Raw genomic sequence first — 23763 nt, 5'->3', positions numbered from 1 at the left:
CCTTGAAAATATTTCCATACAATGAAAAAGAGTTCTTGAGGTGTAGTGACATTATGACTGCTCAAGGTTACTGTTCCAAATTCAGACAATGAACCATCATGAAAACACTGGTTTCTTGGCCTTTTGGGGCAGTATTTAAATCGGTTAAATTTTCTAAATCATACATGAATATTTGTTTGACCACTTCTAAGTATTTCACTCATGATTATAGTAGAAGTTTTGTTCTTCCCTTAGATGACTGACTTCAGAACATTCTTCTTCTGGGTAATCTCAATGATAACTTTAGACATTAAGACAATAACGTTAATTGTGTCTTTAACAAACCTGTGTAATAATAGTTCCTGTGCAAAGAAAGGCTGACCCACTCACTGGCTGGTAGGGTAAACTGGTAGGATGAGAACACTTCAGTGTGTCAGACCCTGAGTTTAGAACCACACAACTGCTTGGTACTTTGTCATTGCATATTTTCCCCATTACATAATGACTTCCTGTGCAGAGGACAAAATGCGTTTTCTCAGCAAAATTTTCAGCACAGCTGTTTTGGTGACTAAGTTTTGCAGGAGCTTTTTAATCAAATGTACCTAAAAAAAGCCCCTTTGGGCCCTTTCATCATATTATCCCCTTTCCTTTAAATACATAATTTTGGAAGCTTAACTCACTTTTCCCATATAGGAAAGTTATTTTCAAGGAAATAATTTGTACCCAAAGTAGCACATTGCTTAGTTGCTCTGCTCTAATCTGGATATATGACTTATCCCACATGAATTAATGTTCCAAATATCAGACATTGACTCCCATTGATAACTAATAGTTTACATTTTCTCTGTTGTTGTTTTTCTTTTTTTTTTTTTTTGTGGTAGTGAATAAACATCGTTCTCAAATATATTATAATTCTCTCCCTTGTCAAGCCTAGCATGATGATCTTTAGTTTTATTTGATGATTCAGCAGCTTATTTATATGTGTAAGGTTGTTGGTGCTGACATTAAACATTTGGAAGCTATTTTATATTGGTAAATTGTGCCTTCTTAACTTTGAGAAACATCTTCTTTTTCCTCTTCTTCTGTCATTTTATTTTTATTCTGTTGCTTAATTTTGCCTTGAATTTGAAATCTAGGAAGCTAGGAAAATCTTGGATAAGCAAGGTTATAAAATATGTCTGATAATGGTTAAGTGTGCTGAGAGGTTGTTACTGTAATGCAATTTAGTTCCTTGACTTTAAATCTAGCAAAAGATGAATGCATAAGAAAATGTTGCAAAGGTACCTGCGCCCCTCTCCAGAGGGACAACAATGGAGAAGAAAGATTCAGCAGTATGTGGCTGGCAACTGACAAGACAGGAGCCAGCTGCTATCCCCCGCCCCCCTCCCGCCCCCCCGTAACACCACTGGTCAGTTTCTCCCTCCTGTTTCCTATAAGGTCCTGTCATTACTCAGGCCATCAGATATATCCAATTAACTTGCATGAGTCCTTGTGAAAGAAGATATCTACTTCATTCTTCTTAAAGTATAGTCCATGAAACAAGCATCAGCATCACTCGGGAGCTTGTTAGAAATATAGAATCTAAGTCCTATCCCAGACCTATTGAGTCAGAATCTGAATTTTATCAACATCCCCATGTGATTCCTGTGTATGTCGAAGCTTGAGAAGCCCTGGACAAAGACTTGGAATGAAAGTTTGTGGTGGTTCCCAGCCAAAGGCATAACTTAAATCCTCGAAGATGAAACAATTTTGGGTGTAGCATGAATATCATTTCCATCCGAAGATCCTCTAAGACCTTCTGAGAGCCAGCTGATTTCGTGATGACTGCCTGCAATGAGCAGGAACTGCGAAGCAGACTCTAAGATACACAAGAGAGACGTGTACAAAGCAGTTTTCAATTAAAGAATTGGGACAGGCAGACTTAGCATCCCTAAAATTTAAGGCCATGATAGGTTTCCTGTCTTCTCTACTTCACATCCAGATTACCTGGATTAGAAATAAATGTTGTCATTAGGCTTGATGTAAAATGAAACCTTGGCAAAATTTAGAAGTACAATTGCATTCCGTAGCCACAGGGAGGATTTTGCCAGCTCGTGCTGCTTTGCAAAGCTATTTACCTGTTCTAGCCCAGCCAAATCGCTAAACATCGGAGTTTAGCATTTGCATCAACCCCAGGGGTGGCTGAATTCATATCTAATATGAAGTGATGTAAACCTTGGTAGTTGATTACAGGTTTCATAGTGTAGGAAACTGAGTTATTTCTATTGAATGGTGGTCTGGGGAGGAAGAATTAACTTGATCTTATGCCAGATTATTGCAAACCCTGAAGCATTTCCCCAGCCTAGGGCATGTGATTTAATTCTAATAAGAAACTTCATTTGGATAGGTCTGAGGATAACTTTTATTCTGTTAAACACAATGCACCAACATTTCCCACTAGCCCATAGCCCACTTTGGGGTTGGGGGAGGGGTTATAGCTGATAATAAACAATGATGCTAATCTCATTATTTCCATATCATTATATTTGCAGTTGTATTGCAAATAAAAGAGGAGAGAAACCAAAAAGTGTAGGGAGAATTTGAAACCATTGCTTCTAGGTATTACTGCTTGATGGCTGGACTTAGCAAAAGCTGGCAGCCACATAGATTTACCACACAGTTCTCTCCATGGAAGTCTGTAGGCAAATAAAGGGTAGGCATGAGGAGTGGGGAAATGCATGTTTTTGTTACACCTCTTAGATTATTTGCTTTTGTTTTGTCCCTGACTTTCCAAAAAGATGTACACCCTCGGAATGTATTAATGGAAATGATCGGCCCTAGCCCAGAATTCCTTGGCCTGGAGAAATTTCCTCTCTCCCTTAAGTGCTTTCTTGCTTCAGGTAGTGAGAATTTGCCCATATATTTGCAAGGATAAATGAGTGTCTTACACATCAAAACCATTGCAGAGGAAAGCTGTGTGTTGAGAAGATTGTGAATAATGAGGAGAAATCCAGGTCCTCGGCAAAATTCGGAAAATTTAAAAAGCTATCTAGAACTTCTTTTCCCAAATAGTATTAGACATTCTCTCACTTAACCCTTTACAATTGTTTAGCTTTAGAGTTTACCAGAAAACATCCACAAACATTGTCTCAGTGGACCATCTGACAACACTATGAAGTGGGCAGGGCAGCAGCTGTGGTTAGACAAACTTTGCAGATGAAATGTGCCTCAGTTGGCAAAGCTGGGACTGTAGCCCAGGCCTTCTGACTCTCAATCCATTGGATCTTGTCTTTCTGAGAGATAGATGTTATCACGTAGGTCATTTATAGGGTTTTATCTTTGATGTTTCAAGGTCCAAAACCTTACTAGTGTCTCATTTAGTGGTGTGTGTGTGTGTGTGTGAGTGATATGCATTTTTTAATAGCAATGGCATAATGTATTCCTATTGCCTCTAAATAAAGAAGAAAAAGAAATGTCAAATATAAACAAAGTCTGAATATATCTAGAGCATTTAAAGTTTAGGTGTCTATCCTTGAAGATATATCTTAGGGATGATGAAACAAAGAGCTTGTGGAAGTAAGGAAATAGTCATATGGGATCAATGTTTACTTAATGGTGTAGCCTCCTGGGTACGTTGTTTCTAGGATACCCTCACTATTATGAAAGCCAAGATTTTTAGACTTGGATAAATACTGGGGATCCTCATCATGGGCAAGAGCCAGGCCTTGCCTTTACAATAATATCACCTCAGAGATGATCTCCATTTTGCCAGGTGTTGGGAAAAGGCGACATGCTTTGGAGTTTTCTGTTGCTGCACCACATTTTGGGAATGGAGGTCTATGAAAGTTGACCCCTGCCCTTTCTAAAATGAAATCTGACAGTTGCTACTTTTGAGAGCAGGTGAGAGTTTCTTTGTGGAAAATGAATAGGGAGAGAAAATGGACTTCAACCATTTTGAGCTTTTGACGCTAGACTAGGATAACTCGAATTAGAATTTCTCAACAAAATCTGACTATGCTAGGTGGTTTACAAAATTCAAAAGCTTATAATTTTTGCCCCCCAAAGAATAATATGAGCTGGAAGGACACATGTTTATCTCTGAGGCCAAGGTGATATTTGAAATATTTAGCAACCTGTAGAGCAAAGACTTTGACCAATTGCAAGAGATGCTCAGATGTTTTTCTCTAGTGCTCTAATGGTGGTCTGGATGTACCCAGCTCTGCCACGCACCAGCCTTTAAATTGCTGGATTGTGTGGGTGTGTGGAGATTGGGGAATCCAGAGACTCCTTAGTGAGAGAAAAGAGAGATGTCACATTGAAGGGACTCAGGAAGAGGGGTCATTTACTTTGGAGCCATGGTTATTTACAAACAGGAATGGAAGTATTTCAATATTTCAACAAGCTGAATTGTCATGCTGGTATGTACCAACGGAATCTTAGATCTGTCCTTAGTGGAGGTAGGAAAATTTTTGACTGTCTCTGTGAGTGGTCCTTGCAAATCCCAGGCTCCCTTATCTCCTTCTAACATAAAACTGTGTTGAAAACAGTGGATGTAATTCATCAATGTTTTTTCTTTTTTTAAACATGTTTAATGGAGTATAGTTGCTTTACAATGTTGTATTAGTTTCTGCTGTATAACAAAGTGAATCAGCTATATGTATACATATATCCCCATATCCCCTCCCTCTTGCATCTCCCTCTCACCCTCCCTATCCCACCCCTCTAGGTGGTCACAAAGCACCGAGCTGATGTCTCTGTGCTATGCAGCTTCTTCCCACTAGCTATCTGTTTTACATTTGGTAGTGTATATATGTCCATGTCACTCTCTCACTCGTCCCAGCTTACCTTTGCCCCTCCCTGTGTCCTCAAGTCCATTCTCTATGTCTGCATCTTTATTCCTATCCTGCCCCTAGGTTCTTCAGAACCTTTATTTTTTTAGATTCCATATATATGTGTTAGCATATGGTATTTGTTTTTCTGACTTCACTGTCTATGACAGACTCTAGGTCCATCTACCTCGCTACAAATAACTCAATTTCATTTCTTTTTATGGCTGAGTAATATTCCATTGTATATATGTGCCACATCTTCTTTAATCATTTATCTGTTGATGGACACTTAGGTTGCTTCCATGTCCTGGTTATTGTAAATAGTGCTGAAATGAACATTGGGATACATGACTCTTTGAATTATGGTTTTCTCAGGGTATATGCCCAGTAGTGGGATTGCTGGGTCATATAGTAGTTCTATTTTTAGGTTTTTAAGGAACCTCCATACTGTTCTCCATAGTGGCTGTATCAATTTACATTCCCACCAACAGTGCAAGAGGGTTCCCTTTTCTCCACACCCTCTCCAGCATTTATTGTTTCTAGATTTTTTGATGATGGACATTCTGACCAGTGTGAGGTAATACCTCATTGTAGTTTTGATTTGCATTTCTCTAATGATTAGTGATGTTGAACATCCTTTCATGTGTTTGTTGGCAAACTGTATATCTTCTCTGGAGAAATGTCTATTTAGGTCTTCTGCCCATTTTTGGATTGGGTTGTTTGTTTTTTTGATATTGAGCTGCATGAGCTGCTTATAAATTTTGGAGATTAATCCTTTGTCAGTTGCTACATTTGCAAATATTTTCTCCCATTCTGAGGGCTGTCTTGTTTATGGTTTCCTTTCCTGTGCAAAAGCTTTTAAGTTTCATTAGGTCCCTTTTGTTTATTTTTGTTTTTATTTCTATTTCTCTTGGAGGTGGGTCAAAAAGGATCTAGCTGTGATTTATGTCATAGAGTGTTCTGCCTGTGTTTTCCTCTAAGAGTTTTACAGTGTCTGACCTTACATTTAGGTCTTTAATCCATTTTGAGTTTATTTTTGTGTATGGTGTTAGGAAGTGTTCTAATTTCATTCTTTTACATGTAGCTGTCCAGTTTTCCCAGCACCACTTACTGAAGAGGCTGTCTTTTCTCCATTGTATAGTCTTGCCTCCTTTGTCAAAGATAAGGTAACCATATGTGAATGGGTTTATCTCTGAGCTTTCTTTTATTTTTTGGTATGCGGGCCTCTCACTGTTGTGGCCTCTCCCGTTGAGGAGCACAGGATCCAGACGTGCAGGCTCAGCGGCCATGGCTCTCAGGCCCAGCCTCTCTGTGGCATGTGGGATCTTCCCGGACTGGGGCACGAACCCGTGTCCCCTGCATCGGCAGGTGGACTCTCAATAACTGCACCACCAGGGAAGCCCTATCTCTGAGCTTTCTATCCTGTTCCATTGACCTATATTTCTGTTTTTGTGCCAGTACCATAATGTCTTGATTACTGTAGCTTTGTAGTATAGTCTGAAGTCAAGGGAGCCTGATTCCTCCGCTCTGTTTTTCTTTCTCAGGATTGCTTTGGCTATTCAGAGTAATGTTTTTCTTTATCACAGCAAATAATCACAAGCTAATGGGGATCATAGCACATTGGTAATATATGTTCCAAGAAACATGGAGCTGTCTCAGTTTTGCTCCTGTTCTCTCTTGGGAGTAGCATCTTAGCCTCAACTCATAATATGTCAGCACAGACTCTGATATTCCCCCTGCATCCAGGAGACTGTCTTGGAGTAAACCTATTAATTTACCAAGTATTTACTGAATGCCTATACCTGGAAACAATGGTAACTTAGAATTTGGGAGGACCCTGATTCAAAATTTCAGTCCTGTATGATTTAATCTTGGAAAATGAACCTCAAGCACCAATAGCATCAGGAACCATTAGTATCAAAGCCAGAAGACTCAGGAACCAGATGGCACAGACTGGCCTTACCTTACTCCAGACATGCTTACCCAAGGGAAATGGGCAAAATACTTGTTAAGGCTGAAGCCTCCTGCTAATTTAATAGTTTAAGTAAAGTAAATATTATTGGTGTATTGGTTTGTAGCGTTTTAACAATCTGTGTGGAATGTCTGTAGATATTTCTTATGAATTCAAGGAGATCTGTTTGAGGATTTTTGATCCTTATTAGCAGAGCTGCTGTTGCCTGCATGATGCTTTTTCATAAACTACAAAAAGGTGCCTTATCATGTGCTAGTCCTCTTAGCTGGACCACTTTGTGCAGCCACAGTCTGCACCTGGAAACCAATGGCAGGCCTTACCCACTGGTTTCCAAGTTCCCATGCTTTCACAGAACTCTGGCCATGGTATTGTCCCTCAGGCATATGGAAAACTGTGGGTGTCCCTTGGGTGTCATGGCCCTGAAGGATTGGAGGAGTACATTTATCCATATTTGATACCAGGGGAGTCTTCTGAGCATCTGGGAATTCTAGGAAAATCATTGCCTTGCAGGAGTGGTCAGACATGCTGGATTCTTGTTTCACTCAGTTGCCCATCTCTCTGTGACCTTACTTAGGCCACATCCTCTTCAGGACACATTTTCTTTGTGGTAAATTGATGGTTAGGAGATTCTGATCCCAGCAATCATTGTCCTCTAGTGTTTGTTCCAAACAGCACTGGATGACCTAGAGTTATTTTCCATATTTACAACTCAATGAAAATAACACTATGGTTCAGGATGTTCATACATATCACTACTTATTATTACTTACTTAAAATGTGGTATTTTTGGACAATATTTTGCAAATCATGAGTCCTTATGAGAGAAATTCTCAAAGGAACACTTGGGGGAAACAGATTAGTGACCCATAGATAATATAATCTCCAGCTTAAGTCTTCTTTATTTGACCTGTGACCTGAAAAATAGGGATGAAAAACACCTTCAATGACATAGGAAAAGTAACATTTATCAAAAACAAAATCCACTTTGTTACCAGGTGAACTTAGAGTTTTACTATCAAATGACAATGCTATTTAAATGTCAAAGTGTGGTCCAGGGACTGGCAGCATCAGTACCGCCTGGAAGCTGGTTAGAAAGGCAAATTCTTGGGCCCCATCTCAGACCGACTGAATCTGAAACTCTAGGGGTGTTTTTCACAACCTGTGTTTTCACAAATACTCCAGGGGATTTGGTTGCCTGCTAAAGTTCAAGAAGCATGAAAGCATTTTAACCTCTCAGAGTAGCTTTATAAACAGCATGTCATCTAATTCTTATCATCACCCTGTAAGTGTCACTTGGATGACTTTTACTCACAATTGATATATGGCAGGGACACAGGTAAGTCGAATGACCCAGGGTCACACAGTCAGTTTTATATATTTATTATTTATCTCTTGGTATGTTTGGCATTTGGCATACAAACATTTTATCAGTTTCTCCTGCACTAAAGCTGACCCCAATTTGACTACCTATTTTTGGAAAAAAGCCTGTCACTCATGTTCTTTCAAGTTCTCTAAGACAATAAGTTACATGATTTTATCTAATTTTTCAGTTATTTGCTCATTTTTTGATATCTTGTTTAAAAGATTGTGAGGTAACTGATTTCTGTTTGAAATGTCTAACATATGAATTGTATAAAATTTTAAAAGACAACATAAATGGTAGATGCACCTTTAACAAAAGCTTAAAAGATAACATTTAAAAAGTTAAAAAGGAAGAAAAATTAAACTTCCCCACCTATAATTAACAATTAGTTTGTTTAGGTTCATACACCAATAATCACATTTGTACAAATCATGTTATATATGTTATTTTGGAGGATTTTTGCTTTCTTTTTCTTTCTTTCTTTCTTCTTCTTTTTTTGGGGGGGGGGCTGTGCCATGTGGATCTTAGTTCCCCGACCAAGGATTGAACCTGGGCCCCAGCAGTGAGAGCGCAGAGTACTAACCACTGGACTGCCAGGGAATTCCCTGCTTTCTTAATATACCTTGAAAAACTGTCTATGTCTGTCAATGTTATTCTTTTGTAACTGTCATAGTCAGAAAAAGAAGAGGGGTGGAATGAAAGGGGGATTGTGCGTGCGCGCACGAGAGAGAGAGAGAGAGACAGAGAGAGAGACAGAGAGAGAGATTTAAGGAATTGGCTCATACAGTTGTATAGACTGGTAAGTCCAAAATCTATGGCTGGCATGTTAGAGACCCCAGGAATAGCTGAGCTGGTGTTGAGTCTGGAGGCAGTCTGCTGACAGTATTCCCTCTTCCTCAAGAACAATCAATCTTTTTCTTAAGGCCTTCAACTTATTAGATGAGGCCCATTCACATTATGGAGAGTAATCTGCTTTACTTAAAGTCCACTGATTTAAATGCTAACCTCCTTTAAAAAAATATCTTCACAGCAACATCCTGGACATATTTGAGCAAATATCTGGCACAATTGCTTAGCCAAGCTGACACATAAAATTAACCATCACAAAAATATTACTTTCCATGGGTGTGTATATTTCATTTTATTTATGAACTATAGGTTATCTAATCCCCTAAAGTTGGAGATTCAAGTTGCTTCCAATTTTTTTATCCAAATACATAGCACATCTTTGGCTATTTGAGTCATTTTTGTCTTCAAGATCGGTTCACAGAGTGAGGAAAAGAATGCATATTTCTTACTTTTAAAGACTTAACTTCTTATTTCCAAATTGCCCTTGTAGATGGCTTTACCCCTGGAACCATAACTTGAAGACTTTGGAGTAGGGAAAATGCCAGACTGACCTTGATCTTCTCCTTTCTTCCCAAGCTTGCAGGTCACTGGGAACGGGCATGTTGTTGAGCTCCTGGGCCACCTCCTCAATTGAAGAAGTGGCAGAAGCTGGTCCTGAGGCACTTCGCTGGCTGCAGCTGTACATCTACAAGGACCGTGAGGTTACCAAGCAGCTGGTGCGGCGGGCTGAGTGGATGGGCTACAAGGCCATATTTGTGACGGTGGACACACCTTACTTGGGCAACCGCTTCGATGATGTGCGTAACAGGTTCAAACTGCCACCCCAACTCAGGTAATAATGGGTCTCTGATCACTGGGTCCCTGAGCTGGTTTTCTAATTCTCTTTGCTCTTGTCATGATCCAACTCTAAAGACTTTCTCCAGTTTCTACGTGGGTGCCCTGGGGAATTAGATCTTCACAAAATGTTGGTGCCAAAGTATGGTTGACTGGGATTTGTCTAGCGATGATAAGGTCTGGATTCTAGAGATGGTGCCATTGTCCAATATCCACATAATCCTCAGCAAATCACACCCCTTATATGGGTGTCACGTACTTGAGCTATAAAAACAGAGATAGGAATTGCCGTATACTTGTAAAAGTCAAAAAAAAATTATGTCTCAGAGTGCATTAAGGGCTTTGAGTAAGATGAATTTCCATATAGACAGAAGATATTTAATTTAAACTAAACAACAGCTTGTTATTGTGATCCTAATACCCTATTTCTTTGTCTGCTGAAATAAAAAAGCACCCTTTTAATTTTATTTTTATTGTATTTGGAACAACTCTGGCAAGGAAGATTGAAGAAAGCTAAAAGAATGGAGACAAAAGAAGCCACACATTTGCTCCTTCATCTACTACTTCTTCTTTCAGCAATATTCCTCTTTTGTTGTGGTTCACCCATGGATCAAGATTCATTAACTTATTCACTGGTTCATTCATTCTTTGATCCATTTACTCATTCATTCATCTTAGCAAAAACAATGTATCTAGTAATCTAAAACTAAACTGTGAGCCCATCCATCAGCAGGGAATTGTTGTCCTTTTCTCTGTAAAAGATTAGAATCATCTTGAGTTAAAATTAGAAACTCAATGGAGTTTATTGAGAAAGACCCCCAACCTCCTTAAGCTACAGATCTCCCCTCCCCTTCGTTTTTACCTTCCCTCAGTTCCCACCAAAATCTGCCCTTATGTTTTTCATAGGGCTAAAACTCTTTGACCAGGAACTCAAATCTTAGTTTTAATGGAGGACATTTTGATGATGGGATTTCAAAGCATCCATCAGAGTACAGGAAATGAGGGATGCCTTCTTTGGAATCCTAGACCTCACTTCAAACGGACTGTTGCTTATTTTGTCTACATATAAAGTTAATCCTTTTAAAAGATCCAAAATCTAAAAGATTCAAAATCAAATCAGCATTCCACATAAGGACAATGATTGTTGGAAGCCAGGAATTCCATATGTATTAGAGAATGGGATGTCTCTCATGCATCACATAAGTCCATAGCCTTATGTAAGTGTCACATAACTGTCATATAGCTCTGCTGTATGTAAACTTATTTAAGTATAAGCTACTGTGCATAAAATCTTGCTGTTAAACCATAAGTAAATGAGCTGTGTGATGTTATCTCCGTGACACTTCTAGGTAGGTTTAAGATATTATTTCTGTATGGGATACTGTCAATGGCCCAATGACAAAGTGCTCCCCCGACAGCTGTCAATCACCCCGCTCCATGCATCCCAGACACTGAATTGCACAAACATCCTGTCTTTCTAAGAGAACAAAAACAAAAACAAACGTCCCTGACATATTCCTACTTCTTGCCAAATTCGTCAGAAAGTAGATGGTTTCAAATTTCCTTAATATGAAACCTGTATTCACATTATTTCTCTATTTTGGTTGCTTTCATTTTTAGATTTTCTAAAATAATTAGTTTCCCAGTATTTAGGCTTCTGACAGGAAGTGTCCCTCATTGTTTTGCTTTGGCCGTTTAAAAAGGAATTTACTATTCCTTTTCCTCCTCCTCTTACCACTTCTACTAGCAAGAACAACAATAATAAATAATACAGTAGGTTTTCTTTAAGCTTAGGAAACAGTTTCTTGCTCAGGATAACAAGTGGTTCAGAGCGGTATCTACTTAGATGGGGGATGACATGTGTTAATTCTGGCCGGTATCTCTTGCTCCTGGGTGCCAGGGCCATTTAGCCAGGAATGGGAAGGCTGCTTTGCTTTTTCCCCCTTTTTGCTCCCAGGCTCCTGCCCAGATGACGTGAGGGACTGGGAGACAAAGGCCCTTTTCAGCTGTCAATGTGCACAGGAGTGGCCACGGCTCCCCAGCTTGTCACATCTCCCGTCTGAAGATGATCAAATAATGAGCCACACATCCAGGCTACGGGGAACACAGGAAACACCCCTTGCTGGTGCCCTGGCCCCCAGTGCATACACTGGCCCTGCTTGTCCCTGTGGGCTTCAGGGGGGCAGCACCCTGGGGCCCACATTCAGCAGTGAAGGCAGAGCACATGATGGGAGGCCCAGGCTTCCGCTGGAGGCCACATGCTACCAAAAAGCTCATCTGTTACAGCCTGATATGAAATCAGGTTTCTTTCCTCAACTGACCTGACTCACAGAAGGTGAAGCCGGGCTGTTCAGAATGAGGTTTGGCAGGCAAGGGAGGCAGGAAATCCAGAGGAGAATGAGTCTGTAAAGCGGCGGCTCCTTCCAACCCTCACGGCTTCCTCTGCCTGGAGGGGAGGGGGCGGGACCTGACTCCTGGCGTCTGGGACCAGCCAGAGTTCAGGAGTTTGGTAATCTCTGCTTGGTCCATATGCAAAACACACATATGTGTGCAGTATAAGTGGCCCAGAGGTCCCCGAAACTCAGGGGGAGTAAAGCGAATTCTCGTCTGCTCTCGGCAGAGGAGAGGATTGAAGCCAATTCACCAGGCTGGTTCCTGAGGCTCTGAGGCAGGGACCTTCTTCCATCTCCATGCCCCACAGAGGTGGCTCATTTATCCCGGGTTAAGATTTGGCTCTTCAGTGCAGCATCAAGGCAGTTAAAAGGAAAGAAATTTCCAATCATCGACTAAGATCAAGGTAAATCATAACACCTACACTTTTGATGATTTGCCCAGGGACATGCTTCCTTATGCCCTGAAATGATGTATTCATCACAACAGCCAGAGCACAGCCCACAAAAAGAGATCAGAATGCACTGTCTTCCCCGGTCTCTCTGGATAAAAGTGGCCAGTGAGTGTCCCCCTTGCTTCTCTGATCTCATTGCCCAGCTCCCTCAACTTCATTCACTCTTCCTAGAACCTCTGGCTTTCCTACTGTTCTTTCAACATGCCAAAGACACCTGCCCCTTAGAGCCTCAGAATTGACTCTTCCCTCTGCCTGTAAAGTTCTTTCCCCAAATCAATGCATAACTAACTTCACTTCCTTTACATTTTGACATCAGAGGTGACTCTACATGTCTTTATGTTGGGAAACAAAAATAAAAACTAAACAGTAGAGATCAGAATAGAGACACAATATGTGTGGGGATCCTGGGTTGTGGAGGTGGAGAGGAGAAAAGGATTTGAAGGAGGACTTTGTACATGACCCAACAGCCTCTGAATTATTTGGTTAGGAAAATGTTCACAGTATAATTCACATAATATTAAGCAGAATAATGACCTCCCAAAGATGTCCATGTTTTGATCCCTAGAACCTGTGAATATGTTATTAATATTTTACATGGCAAAATGGACTTTGCAGATGTGATTAAGTCAAGGACCTCAAGATGGGCTAATTATTCTGGATTATCACAGTAATGGAAAGCATTCTTATAAGAGCAAAGCAGGAGGGTCAAAGTCAGAGAAGGAAATGCAATGAGAGAAGCAGAGATATGAGTGATAGCATCGGGAATCAGGGACTGTAGGTGGTTTCTAGAAGCTAGACAAGGAAAGGAAATGGATTCTCCCCTACAGCTTCTGGAAGGAAAACAGCCCTAACGACACCTTGAGTTTAGTCCAATGAGATACATTTTGGACTTCTGACCTCCAGAACTGTAATATGATAAATTTGTGTCACTTTAAAGCCTCTAGGTATGTGTGTGTTATAGCGGCAACAGGACACAACTACAAAAGCACAGATCTGCCAATTTCCTCTATATCTTCTCATTGAGACCATGTTTACCATATTTAAACTTTCAAGTTAAGCATCTACCAGATTGCATTCCTCTTATTCTGCTCTTTTTTTTTCCTTTCTTTTGTATAGCACTTATATTCTAACATGCTCCATAAATTACTTATTATGTTCCTTGTTTAGTTTCTGTCTCCCTTGCTTAGAATATCAACCCTAGGTGGCCAGGCATTTTTGACCATTTTACTAAAACACTGGCACATAGTAGGTGCTAAATAAGTAAGGTTGAATCAGTCAATAAAAATGTGCTAAATCATAAGAGATTTACCCAATAAAGCAAGAAGTTGAACAAGGGTTTGGGCTCATACTTAAAATCCTTGACCTGAACCTTTCTTCCAACTGCCCAGCCACATTGAAGAAGAAATTAGCAGGGCTATGCAATCAATAGAGATGTTTTCCTAACCACAGAATTAAATGCTAGTATTCCATGCACCAATTTCTATAATGTATCATGAATGTCCCTCTCTCATATTGTGTTGATACCGTGTGTTATACCGTTTGTTATTTTATAGTTTGTTTCCCACAGTGGAGACATATGGCTTTATCTTTATATCTTTAATGTCACATTATCAATACTTACAATGCAAAATATTGTATATTTCTCAGTAATAGTCATCTTTATCAACGTTACAACTGGTTATTTAATAAAGTTAACTTTCTTTAGTAGTTGTTACCTTTTTATAATACTAACTTACTAAAAACTAAGATCATTTTTATATTAGATTAAAAAGCATATTTGGGGGCCATTCAAGGCACAATGAGTCTCTTACAAAGAAGAAATACTATCCCTTGCCTTTGGATCATTAAACAGATTGGGATTTGGAGAATTAAGTCCCAAGTAATCATGTTATTATTTTGATGTTGCCCTTTTCCTTCCTTATGAAATGGAGTACTTTGGTTATCAGAAGCCGCTTTAAGTGTTTTTCTGTGTATATGTCATAATTCTAATAAAAATAGCATTCATGGAGGTTTCCTTCAGAGCCATGGGTAAAACACTCCATCGTGGGTCTCTGTCAAGATATCTGAAAACTTTTTCTTGGCTTCTGGCTTTGAACAACGTTTTAGAGTAACAACAAGGCTTCATTGTGCCCTGAAATTTCTGTAAGGCAACATTCATTCAAGTGTTGATCTGCATTTCACCATCCAAGAATAACAACAGTTATTTATATAATTTTATCCATGTTTCTGTTTTTTCCTATCCATTTCACCCTTTCACCCCACCCCTGCTGAAACACTGCAGCTTGTTTGGGATGGGGGTGGGGTGCTATGCAGAGAATATACACATACAGATATTATTCTTATTTTTCCCCCTGGTTTTGCTATAGGATAGACAGACTGGACCTTTTTCTTATTAACAATATTATTTAGGAGTTTGGCATTTAATATCACTTAATATCATTTCTAAGTAATGGAATAGCTCTCCATAGTAAGGGTATGTTTATTGATCAGAAGGTTAGCTTAATTAAAGTTAGGATGACCACAGAAGACCAAAGTCTTTGATAAAATGTACAACCATAAGTGGGTTGATTAAAAAAAAAACCAAGTATTTCAGCTAAAATCCAAACCAAAACTCAGCAAATAGATGGATACCAGTATGACTCTCATGGAGTTGGAATTTTCTGTGATATTTAATGGCCACCTGAGTCAATGAAATTATTAGACTAACTATTCAATCCTTATTGAGAAAACTTTGCCAGTGGTTGAAAAGAGTTACTTGGGATATGAATGTTCATGTCCTTATGTTAATAGATGCCACCCAAGCTACACAACCAGCTATTTTAGCTGAAAGCACACTAAAAGCATTAAACCTAATTTTGTATTGAAGTCTTATGATTCACTCTCTTTTTTTTTTTTTTTTTTGGCTGCACAGTGCAGCATGCGGGATCTTAATTTCCCAACCAGGGATTGAACCCATGCTCCCTGCAGTGGAAGCATGGAGTCTTAACCACGGGACCGCCAGGGAAGTCCTGAAGTCTTATGATTCTCTTAAAAAATTTAAAAATAGTGTGCCTATGTGCTTCTAAGTTTATATAAAAATTGCTATAGCCTTGGCTCCAAGATCCTTTCTGTGTTCAGTGGCAGAGCCAGTGGAAGGGAATAAAAACCTATGACTAAGCGAGAGATACAGTTGTACTTTTATGCAAAGAAGACATTTGCTAGCATGGTAATTTATAATGTGCAGAACAACAAGGTGAGTCCAGATCATTGTCATCATTCAAAATCAGCTTTTTAGAGAAATGAAGTAGGTAATTGGATTTGGGTCTGTAGGGCAGGTAAGTCACATGGATGGTGCCATTGTGTATCCAGATGGCCATCAATCCAGTTAGTGGTCAGAGGTGCAGGCAGGAAAGACTTTATCCCTAGCTTGGAGAACTGCCAAAATCTAGTCAAGATATCAGTATATTAGACTAAGAGAAAAGACTTCAGGTATAGAGTAAGCCAGTAGCAGAGTCTTACAGGTGAATTAGAAAAATACTGTTCTAAGCTGGGTTAACAAAATTAGACATAGGAGAAGGCAGCAACTCAATGGGGTGTGTCTCAGTTTGGGTTCCTTTAGGAGCAGAGTGAAAGGCACTGTTTTAAGTACAAGTAGTTCTTTTGGAAGATGAAAGGAATAAGGAAGAGGTGCAAGGGAGGGGAGGTAGTGAACAATGGGCATGTTTTCAAGACAGCTACAGCTATGGGCAACTAAAATTTAACCCTGCTGGGAAACTCTGGGAGATCTTGTAGAATACTTCTCAGAGTTAGTCTGCCTATGTGTGAAGAAGCTGGGGTATTTATATACCAACACCCTTGACAAGTTGAGTCCTCTGCGTAGATGGTGACTCAGGCTCCAAGAGCAAGAAAAAGTCATATGTATTAGTCAGGTTCTCCAGAGAAACAGAACCAATAGGATATCCATATCTATATATTAGTATCTGTATCTATAGAAAGATTTAGTATGAGGGATTGGCTCACACAATTATGGAGGCTAAGAAATCCCACAATCTACTATCTACACGCTGGAGGCCCAGGAAAGTCAGAGTAGTTCAAGTCCAAATCCGAAAGCCTGAGAACTAGGGGAGCCAATGGTATAAGTCCCAGTCTGAGTGTGAAGGCCCAAGAACTGGGGGCCCATAGTGTAAGTCCTGGTCAAGCCAGAAGGTTTGACAACCAATAGCTCCAATGTGCAAGAGCAGGAGATGATGGACGTCCCAGCTCAAACTGAGAGAATGAATTTGTCCTCCCTCTACCTTTTTGTTCTATTTGGGGCCTCAACAGATTGTAAGATGCCCACCCACATCTTTCCTCAGTCTACTGATTTAAATGCTAATCTCACAGACACACCCAGAAATAATGTTCTACCCAGTTACCTAGGCATCCCTTAGCCCAGTCAAGCTGACAAAACTAACCATCACATCACAGGCAAAGTAAGGAAGGTCTTGATAATTGGAAAACTCATGTCTTGTTCAGGATTTTCTGGAAGATTTGGGAGTCTGAGTCAGCAGGGAGAGAGCCTCAGAGAAAGCAACTAAATGGCGGAGGGAAAAGCAAGAGCTGACAACTCATTTGCTGGGAAACACTTCCCAATTCTCCCTATGCCCACCACCACCACCACCACGCTAATAGTAGGACAGGGAAAAGAGTCTACAGCAACAACAGATAGAAGTTGTTAACACATGTTACTGCAGTTCCAGTCTCCTCTAGAATTTTCCACAAGGACTTTGAAAGATTTCTGAAGTCAAATGCAATTGCCAGAATGCAATTGAGATCTGAGTGAAGAAAATGTAATTAGGAGTCAAGAGACCCAGTTTGGAACTCAAATGCTGCCTTAGCTAGTTTTATACTTGGGGGCATCTCATTCTGCAGCTCTGGTTTTATTTTCTACATAAAATAGGAATTATAGAGTATCAATTTTATTTTCCAGAAGCTTTTAAAATTGTGGCTATACGAATGCCCTTTGTAAATTGAGATGCGCCAAGCAAGTGTTCATCTTTATGCTTAGTATGCACTGCTGGCTGAAAATAGCATCAAATTTATTGTTTATATTCATAAAGTGGCTTAAAAATGTAGAGATATTTAAACTTGGCCCAACATTTCTCCTTTAAACTGATTTATTTATGTAAAAAACCTAAGATGTAAAATAAACTGTAAGTGACCAATTAAGTCCACTCGATTGTCACATTTAGCCTGGAATCATCCACCAAAACATGGAAAATGTAAATGCAATCAATCTGTAGATGGTTGAAGAGTGAACAGCCCATTGATTTGAAAAGGGAACCCTGTTTTTTTTTTTCATTGAATGAGTCATTGTAACGATATCTTTAACTTTGGGAAATATCTCATTTTATGCAATTCTTTATTTCAGAATGAAAAATTTTGAAACCAATGATTTAGCATTTTCTCCCAAGGAAAATTTTGGAGACAACAGTGGACTTGCTGCATATGTGGCTAAAGCAATAGACCCATCTATCAGCTGGGAGGATATTAAATGGCTGAGAAGACTGACATCCCTGCCCATTGTTGCAAAAGGCATTTTGAGAGGTTTGTTTATTTCTCTACTTGAGTTCACCATGATTTTATGATTCTTTATGGATATGATCATAATACTTTTTCAGGGAAAATAATCAGGAAAAATAAGTATGGAAATAGAGACATCTTATCTCTCAATTCTCCCTTTTGGTGTTAGTGAGTAAATATTTCCTTCTTCTTAGGTAGTATTCTGAAGGAGAACAGGATTCTCATGAATTAAGAAGTTACCTTTTCTAAAGAATTGGGATGCCATTGCCTTATTTCGGAACTGTCATCAAATCACAGAGCTTGGCAAAATCTAGGTAGAAGGTCTTGAGTTCATTGCTTTGGTTGAAAGCTGCCAACAGCTGCTCTAAGACAACAAAAAGCCCCAAGGATGATATTATGACAGCCAGACCTTTTTAAAGAACATTTTCTAGTTTTGTCCTGTTCCCTCCCAGTACCAATGACTAGAACTGACTTTCTGAGTGTGGTGAATCCCACATCACCTCCCTTTAAAGAAAGGCTGACAAGAACATTAAAATCCTCAAATATCAAGCCATAAGTATTAAGGAACTTGACCACTTCCCCAGTATCCACATGTATGCAAATCCCGCAGGGAGGTACCAATGACTATAATAATTTGGAGTGTAAATGTGTTCACCCACAAAAATGTTTTCTTGCCTTTGAAAACATTCCTTAAGTACTGTTATATGAATAACTGCCCCAAACATATTATTTTAAATGGAAATGTTTAAGTTAGTGTCTCTGGGTTGAGAGATTCTATTAACTTATCTCAGGGTTAACAACGACATAGAATCAAAACTTTTTCATAGGCTTTACTTGAATATGTATGAGTCCCATAGCCCCTATTTATAAAACTCTATGCATGTCCTCGACTTTATTTAATATTCTGTACACAAAAATAAGCTAATACAAGTAAAAGAATGGACCTAATGAAGCTTTTAAGTAGTGGAGATATGTTTAAATCCAGATCTGTCTTAATCTGTGATTTTAAAACAAAATTGTCACATTATTTCCTGTTGACCATTGTCTTAGTTTAAAATTTCTGTGGATTATACTTCATTGAGCATACCCTGATATTACAGACACCTTTAAACAACAGTTTCACTGACCTTGCTTGCATCCATATTGTAGTCCATGATTGTTAGTGCTACTTCCTGTAGCTATATTCAACTGTAGATACTAAAGTATTAACCTGAAGATCTGCCCCATTCTTCATTCATCCATTCAATTATTCACTCACTTATTCATTTCACAAACATTTATCATGCTTACTGTGTGCTAAAATAAAATAATTTGAGGTCCTTGGCCTAAAGGACACCCCATTCTTGTGAGAGACAGACATAAAAGCAAGAATTTGGGTTCAATAAGATGTTAACAGGTGCTGAGATTGAAATCTATGCAGCATAAGGGTGAGGGTGAAAATAGGGTTTAGACAATTATAAAAGTGAGTTAGGGAAGGTTTCATTACAGAATGAAAGCTGATCCTTGAGTTTTGCCATGATATCAGGTCAAAAGACTCTTTTTCAGACTTCAATCGTGACAAAACACAGCAGTCACAAGTTAACAATGTTAAAACATATAAGCCATATTAGAGAACGTAGACTTTAAGATTGTTGAGGACCACTAAGAATACTGACCAGGGAAGCCGCCTCATCAGATTAGCATCTTAGAAAAATCATGCTTTGTGTCATGGACCTTCTCAATGGAGGTGGCAAAGCTGTGGTCAAGGAGGCTATTTAGGAAACTGCTGTTGCCCAGACAAGAGATGATTGTGGCTGACCTCCAGTAATGGCAGTGAGGAATCTGAGAGAGTGTAGTTATTTTACAAAATTAGTTCTGTTTCAAGTATTTAATTCACTCTCATCACAGAAGCTGGCTTAAAAACACCAAGGTCATTTAATTTTTTTAACCAACTTTTCAATTTTGGATTCCCAGTATATATAATTTTCTACAACTTTGTCCTCTAGGATATGACATAAATCTATTGAATTAGACTTTACTATCATGTGTTATTTTAAAAAAATACTTTGGGGCTTCCCTGGTGGCGCAGTGGTTGAGAGTCTGCCTGCTGATGCAGGGGACATGGGTTTGTGCCCCAGTCCGGGAAGATCCCACATGCTGCAGAGCAGCTGGGCCCGTGAGCCATGGCCGCTGAGCCTGCGCGTCTGGAGCCTGTGCTCCACAATGGGAGAGGCCACAGCAGTGAGAGGCCCGTGTACCGCAAAAAATAATAATAATAATAAAAAATAAATACTTTGGCTTCTAGAACTTCATTCTATGGTCATTTTTACCAAGGACCACCACCACCACCATCACCTCTCTTTTTTCTTCTTATCCATATGTATTATTTACTTGCTTGTCATATTTTCATTATGTTTTGCACCCAGTACACAGTCCAAATGTTTGTTAAGTAAAATCCTCAGTGAAAACTGCATGAATGTCTGTAATTAGAGAGAGCACAAAAGCAAGAGAAGGAGAGATAGGGCATTTGGCATTTGAAAGGAAATAACTTATCTATACATGTACAGTTTACATTGTCTAGTTTCTCTGTAACTATTCATTTCATTTATTTAACAAACAAGGATCATCACTATGACAACAGCTACATCAGGTGGTACACATGCTCAATCTGGGTGGAGGGGAGACAGGTGTGGCAAGGCCAGTTGTGGGAAATCCAGGTGTCAATATTTCACAGATCTTCATCCAGAAGTCACATGGACTGACTGAGAGTCATCTATCCTCCTTCATTTCCATTTTCCCAGAAAGACACAGATTATATTTGTAGGAACATGAAATCATGGGCAACTGAGAAGATCTCAGTGAAACATCCCCCCTTACCACCATTTTAAGAATTGCATTCTAATGAATGCAAATTGGACTGCAAGATGTAATCTCTTGCTGTGGTTAAACTCTGCCTTTGGAAAACTAACACAGACTCCAAACATGTACTTGAAGCAGGATTAGGTCTTTGCCAGAACTCACACTAACAAATGGCATTTGAGCAGACATATGCTTTTTAGAGTTGTGGGTTTTTTTAATTAAAAAAAAATTAAACTAGGCTGTCTCACTTCGGTAGTGGATTTTGGTCTCTCAGAAACTTCTCTAACTCATTATTTTCCTATCTACAGTTTTTAAAGACATTTTCAAAGAATATTCAGTGTTCCTGGATTGTGTTTAAAGCTGCTGCCATGGAGCTAGGATTTAGTTACTAAACTCCTGTTGAGATAGCACAGAGTCCTGAGTTAGAAACTCCAAGGGCTTGAGGGTAAATCTTGAGTACTTACATTTCACTTTGGTATTTTAGATTAAGTATGGAAATAATGTGTTAATAAGATAGGAAATAGTGCTGTTCACTATTGACTATTGTGTTTGTCGCTCAATTAGTGTATTAACTGGCAAATCAACAAATGTGGAATGGCATACCAGTAAACTCTAGGGATTAATGAAAATATCAAGGATTCATCAACATTTTGCTAAAGCCATTTTGACTCTCTCATTAAGGAAACATTTTTTCTCTCTGGGTTAAAATAAAATGTAAAACTATGGACAAGATTTCATAAGCAAGTAGTGAAAGGGGCTCGTATCTGGTCCTAAATGATTACTTTCTTTTTTTCTCTAGATACTCATGATCCTATCTTCTGAGCAAATCACTCTGTCATTTCTCCCTACATTCCCAGCATTGCCTGGAAGGACACAGAAAACCACTTGAAATGATAGAAAACAACAAACTATGACTTAAGTAGCACTTACTTCAAAATGAAAGGCTCATAATAACCATAATCCTCACTAGGATGAAAATTTATTGTTATAAACAAAACTCAAACAAACTTGCCAAAAGTATCCAGCAAATGAATCTTCTTCTATCTACTCATCTTCTTAGTTAACGCTCCCTGCACCATCAGATGAAAATAATAATAATAATAGTGCATATTCATCTGAGTGCTCAACATGTGTCAGGCACTTTCGAAGTATTCATTCAACTCCTTTAATCCACAAACCAATCTTATGTGCATCTTTATACCCATTTTGTAATTTAGTATACTGATGCACAAGAAAAAGTTAAATAACTTGCCACTTACACGGCAAGCAAGTAGCAGATACAGGATTCAAATATAAGTGGTCTTATTACAAAGCCTAAAGTGTAATCTCTTTTTCATACTGTGTAGGATCAGTTTATTGACAGTATTCAATATCTCAAAACACAGGTTATAGCTACATGGTGGCAGGTATCTGCATATACATAGGAGGATTTCGTACATCTTCAATCACGGGGTTCATATATAGTTCATATATTTTGATTTTTTAACTTTTGATTTTATGTTTGGTATCACATACACAACTAGATAACCAGGGCAATTCCAAATACATTTTACATTGTTCATTAAGGTTACTTATGGTTATATCTAGACTTTTAGAAAAATACCACACTACATCTCTTTATCAGAGTAGTAAACTCATGCAGACATTAAAGCTGAGCTAGCCAATATGGCAGCCACTAGCCAAATGTGGCCATTCAAGTTAATTAAAATTAAATAAAGGTAAAATTCCAGTTTCTCACTTACACTGCCACACTCCCATTACTCTATGGCTACATGTGCTATTTTATGGAATCACACAGATCTGGAACATTTCTATCATCACAGCAAAGTTTGATTGGACTGCACTGTATTAAGGCTGTGTCTTTAGAGAACCATTTTCCAAACATGTTTTAAATGATAGTATATTGGGCTTTTGGTTCAAAAAACTCTTACCAAAACTAAGACCCCACTGAAATTAAAGTATAGAAGTCCAAAAATACATAACACTTATGACAAAAAAGCAAAGGAAAATAAGAGGCACAAACAGCAGAGAAACCTCAAGAAATTTATGAAAGAAACAAAATGTAAGAGGTCGGGTTGACAGGAGGAAAATGAAAAGAAAACTACCTCTGCAGGTAGTCTTTATGGGAACCCTGACAGCAGGAGCAAGTCATATAATGGGATGCCTCAAGGGGCTCTGGGTGTCTAGTGTGACAGAGATGGGGGATGAAAAGTGGAAACTGAAAAGCAAGGGGATTAATTGGACTTCTGTTTGTGAAGCTCACATACCAGCCAATAATCCTGTCCCCCTAGTGCAATAATAGGCAACTTGGCATAGTAGCTTGCTCCTTTTTAATGAACTAAATGGGTGCTGGGACAACCTATGGGTGGATGACCTTCACAACATGCCATGATACTGTCCTTATTCTGACACTGAAGTTCACAGTCCAGTAGCCCCTCAGTTGACTTTCCTTGTCTTGTCCCACATGGAGTTCCAAGAATTTCTTCTCCAGGCAAAGACTTGGCAGGAATAAAATTGATTTGCAAAACAGCTCCAGAAGACTATATTAGCTCCCTAGTCTTTCTTCTTTGTATATAAGTGGAAAGTTTAACATCACAAGGCATTTCAGAATGCCTTGATTTAATATACAATATTTGTTTTTCTCTTTCTAACTTACTTCACTCAGTATGACAGTCTCTAGGTCCATCCATGTCTCTACAAATGATCCAATTTCATTCTTTTTTATGGCTGAGTA

At 39.0% G+C, this 23763-nt stretch overlaps 1 protein-coding gene across 1 annotated transcript in view; it reads left to right on the top strand.

The window, feature by feature from the left end:
• The window catches only part of HAO1 (hydroxyacid oxidase 1), a gene marked incomplete at both ends in the record, with an annotated part of 64456 nt that overhangs the window by 16154 nt on the left and 24539 nt on the right, over positions 1-23763 (top strand). Inside the window, 2 exons of the mRNA XM_079945928.1 lie at positions 9548-9803; positions 18040-18215. Coding sequence (XP_079802054.1) covers positions 9548-9803; positions 18040-18215 — 432 coding nt within the window. The remainder of the gene's footprint in view (positions 1-9547; positions 9804-18039; positions 18216-23763) is intronic.

The sequence above is a fragment of the Stenella coeruleoalba genome, assembly GCF_951394435.1.
Source record: "Stenella coeruleoalba genome assembly, chromosome: 15".
Taxonomy (NCBI): domain Eukaryota; kingdom Metazoa; phylum Chordata; class Mammalia; order Artiodactyla; family Delphinidae; genus Stenella; species Stenella coeruleoalba.
The sequence above is the reverse complement of the archived record's forward strand: the minus strand, read 5'-3'. Positions and strand labels throughout refer to the sequence as shown.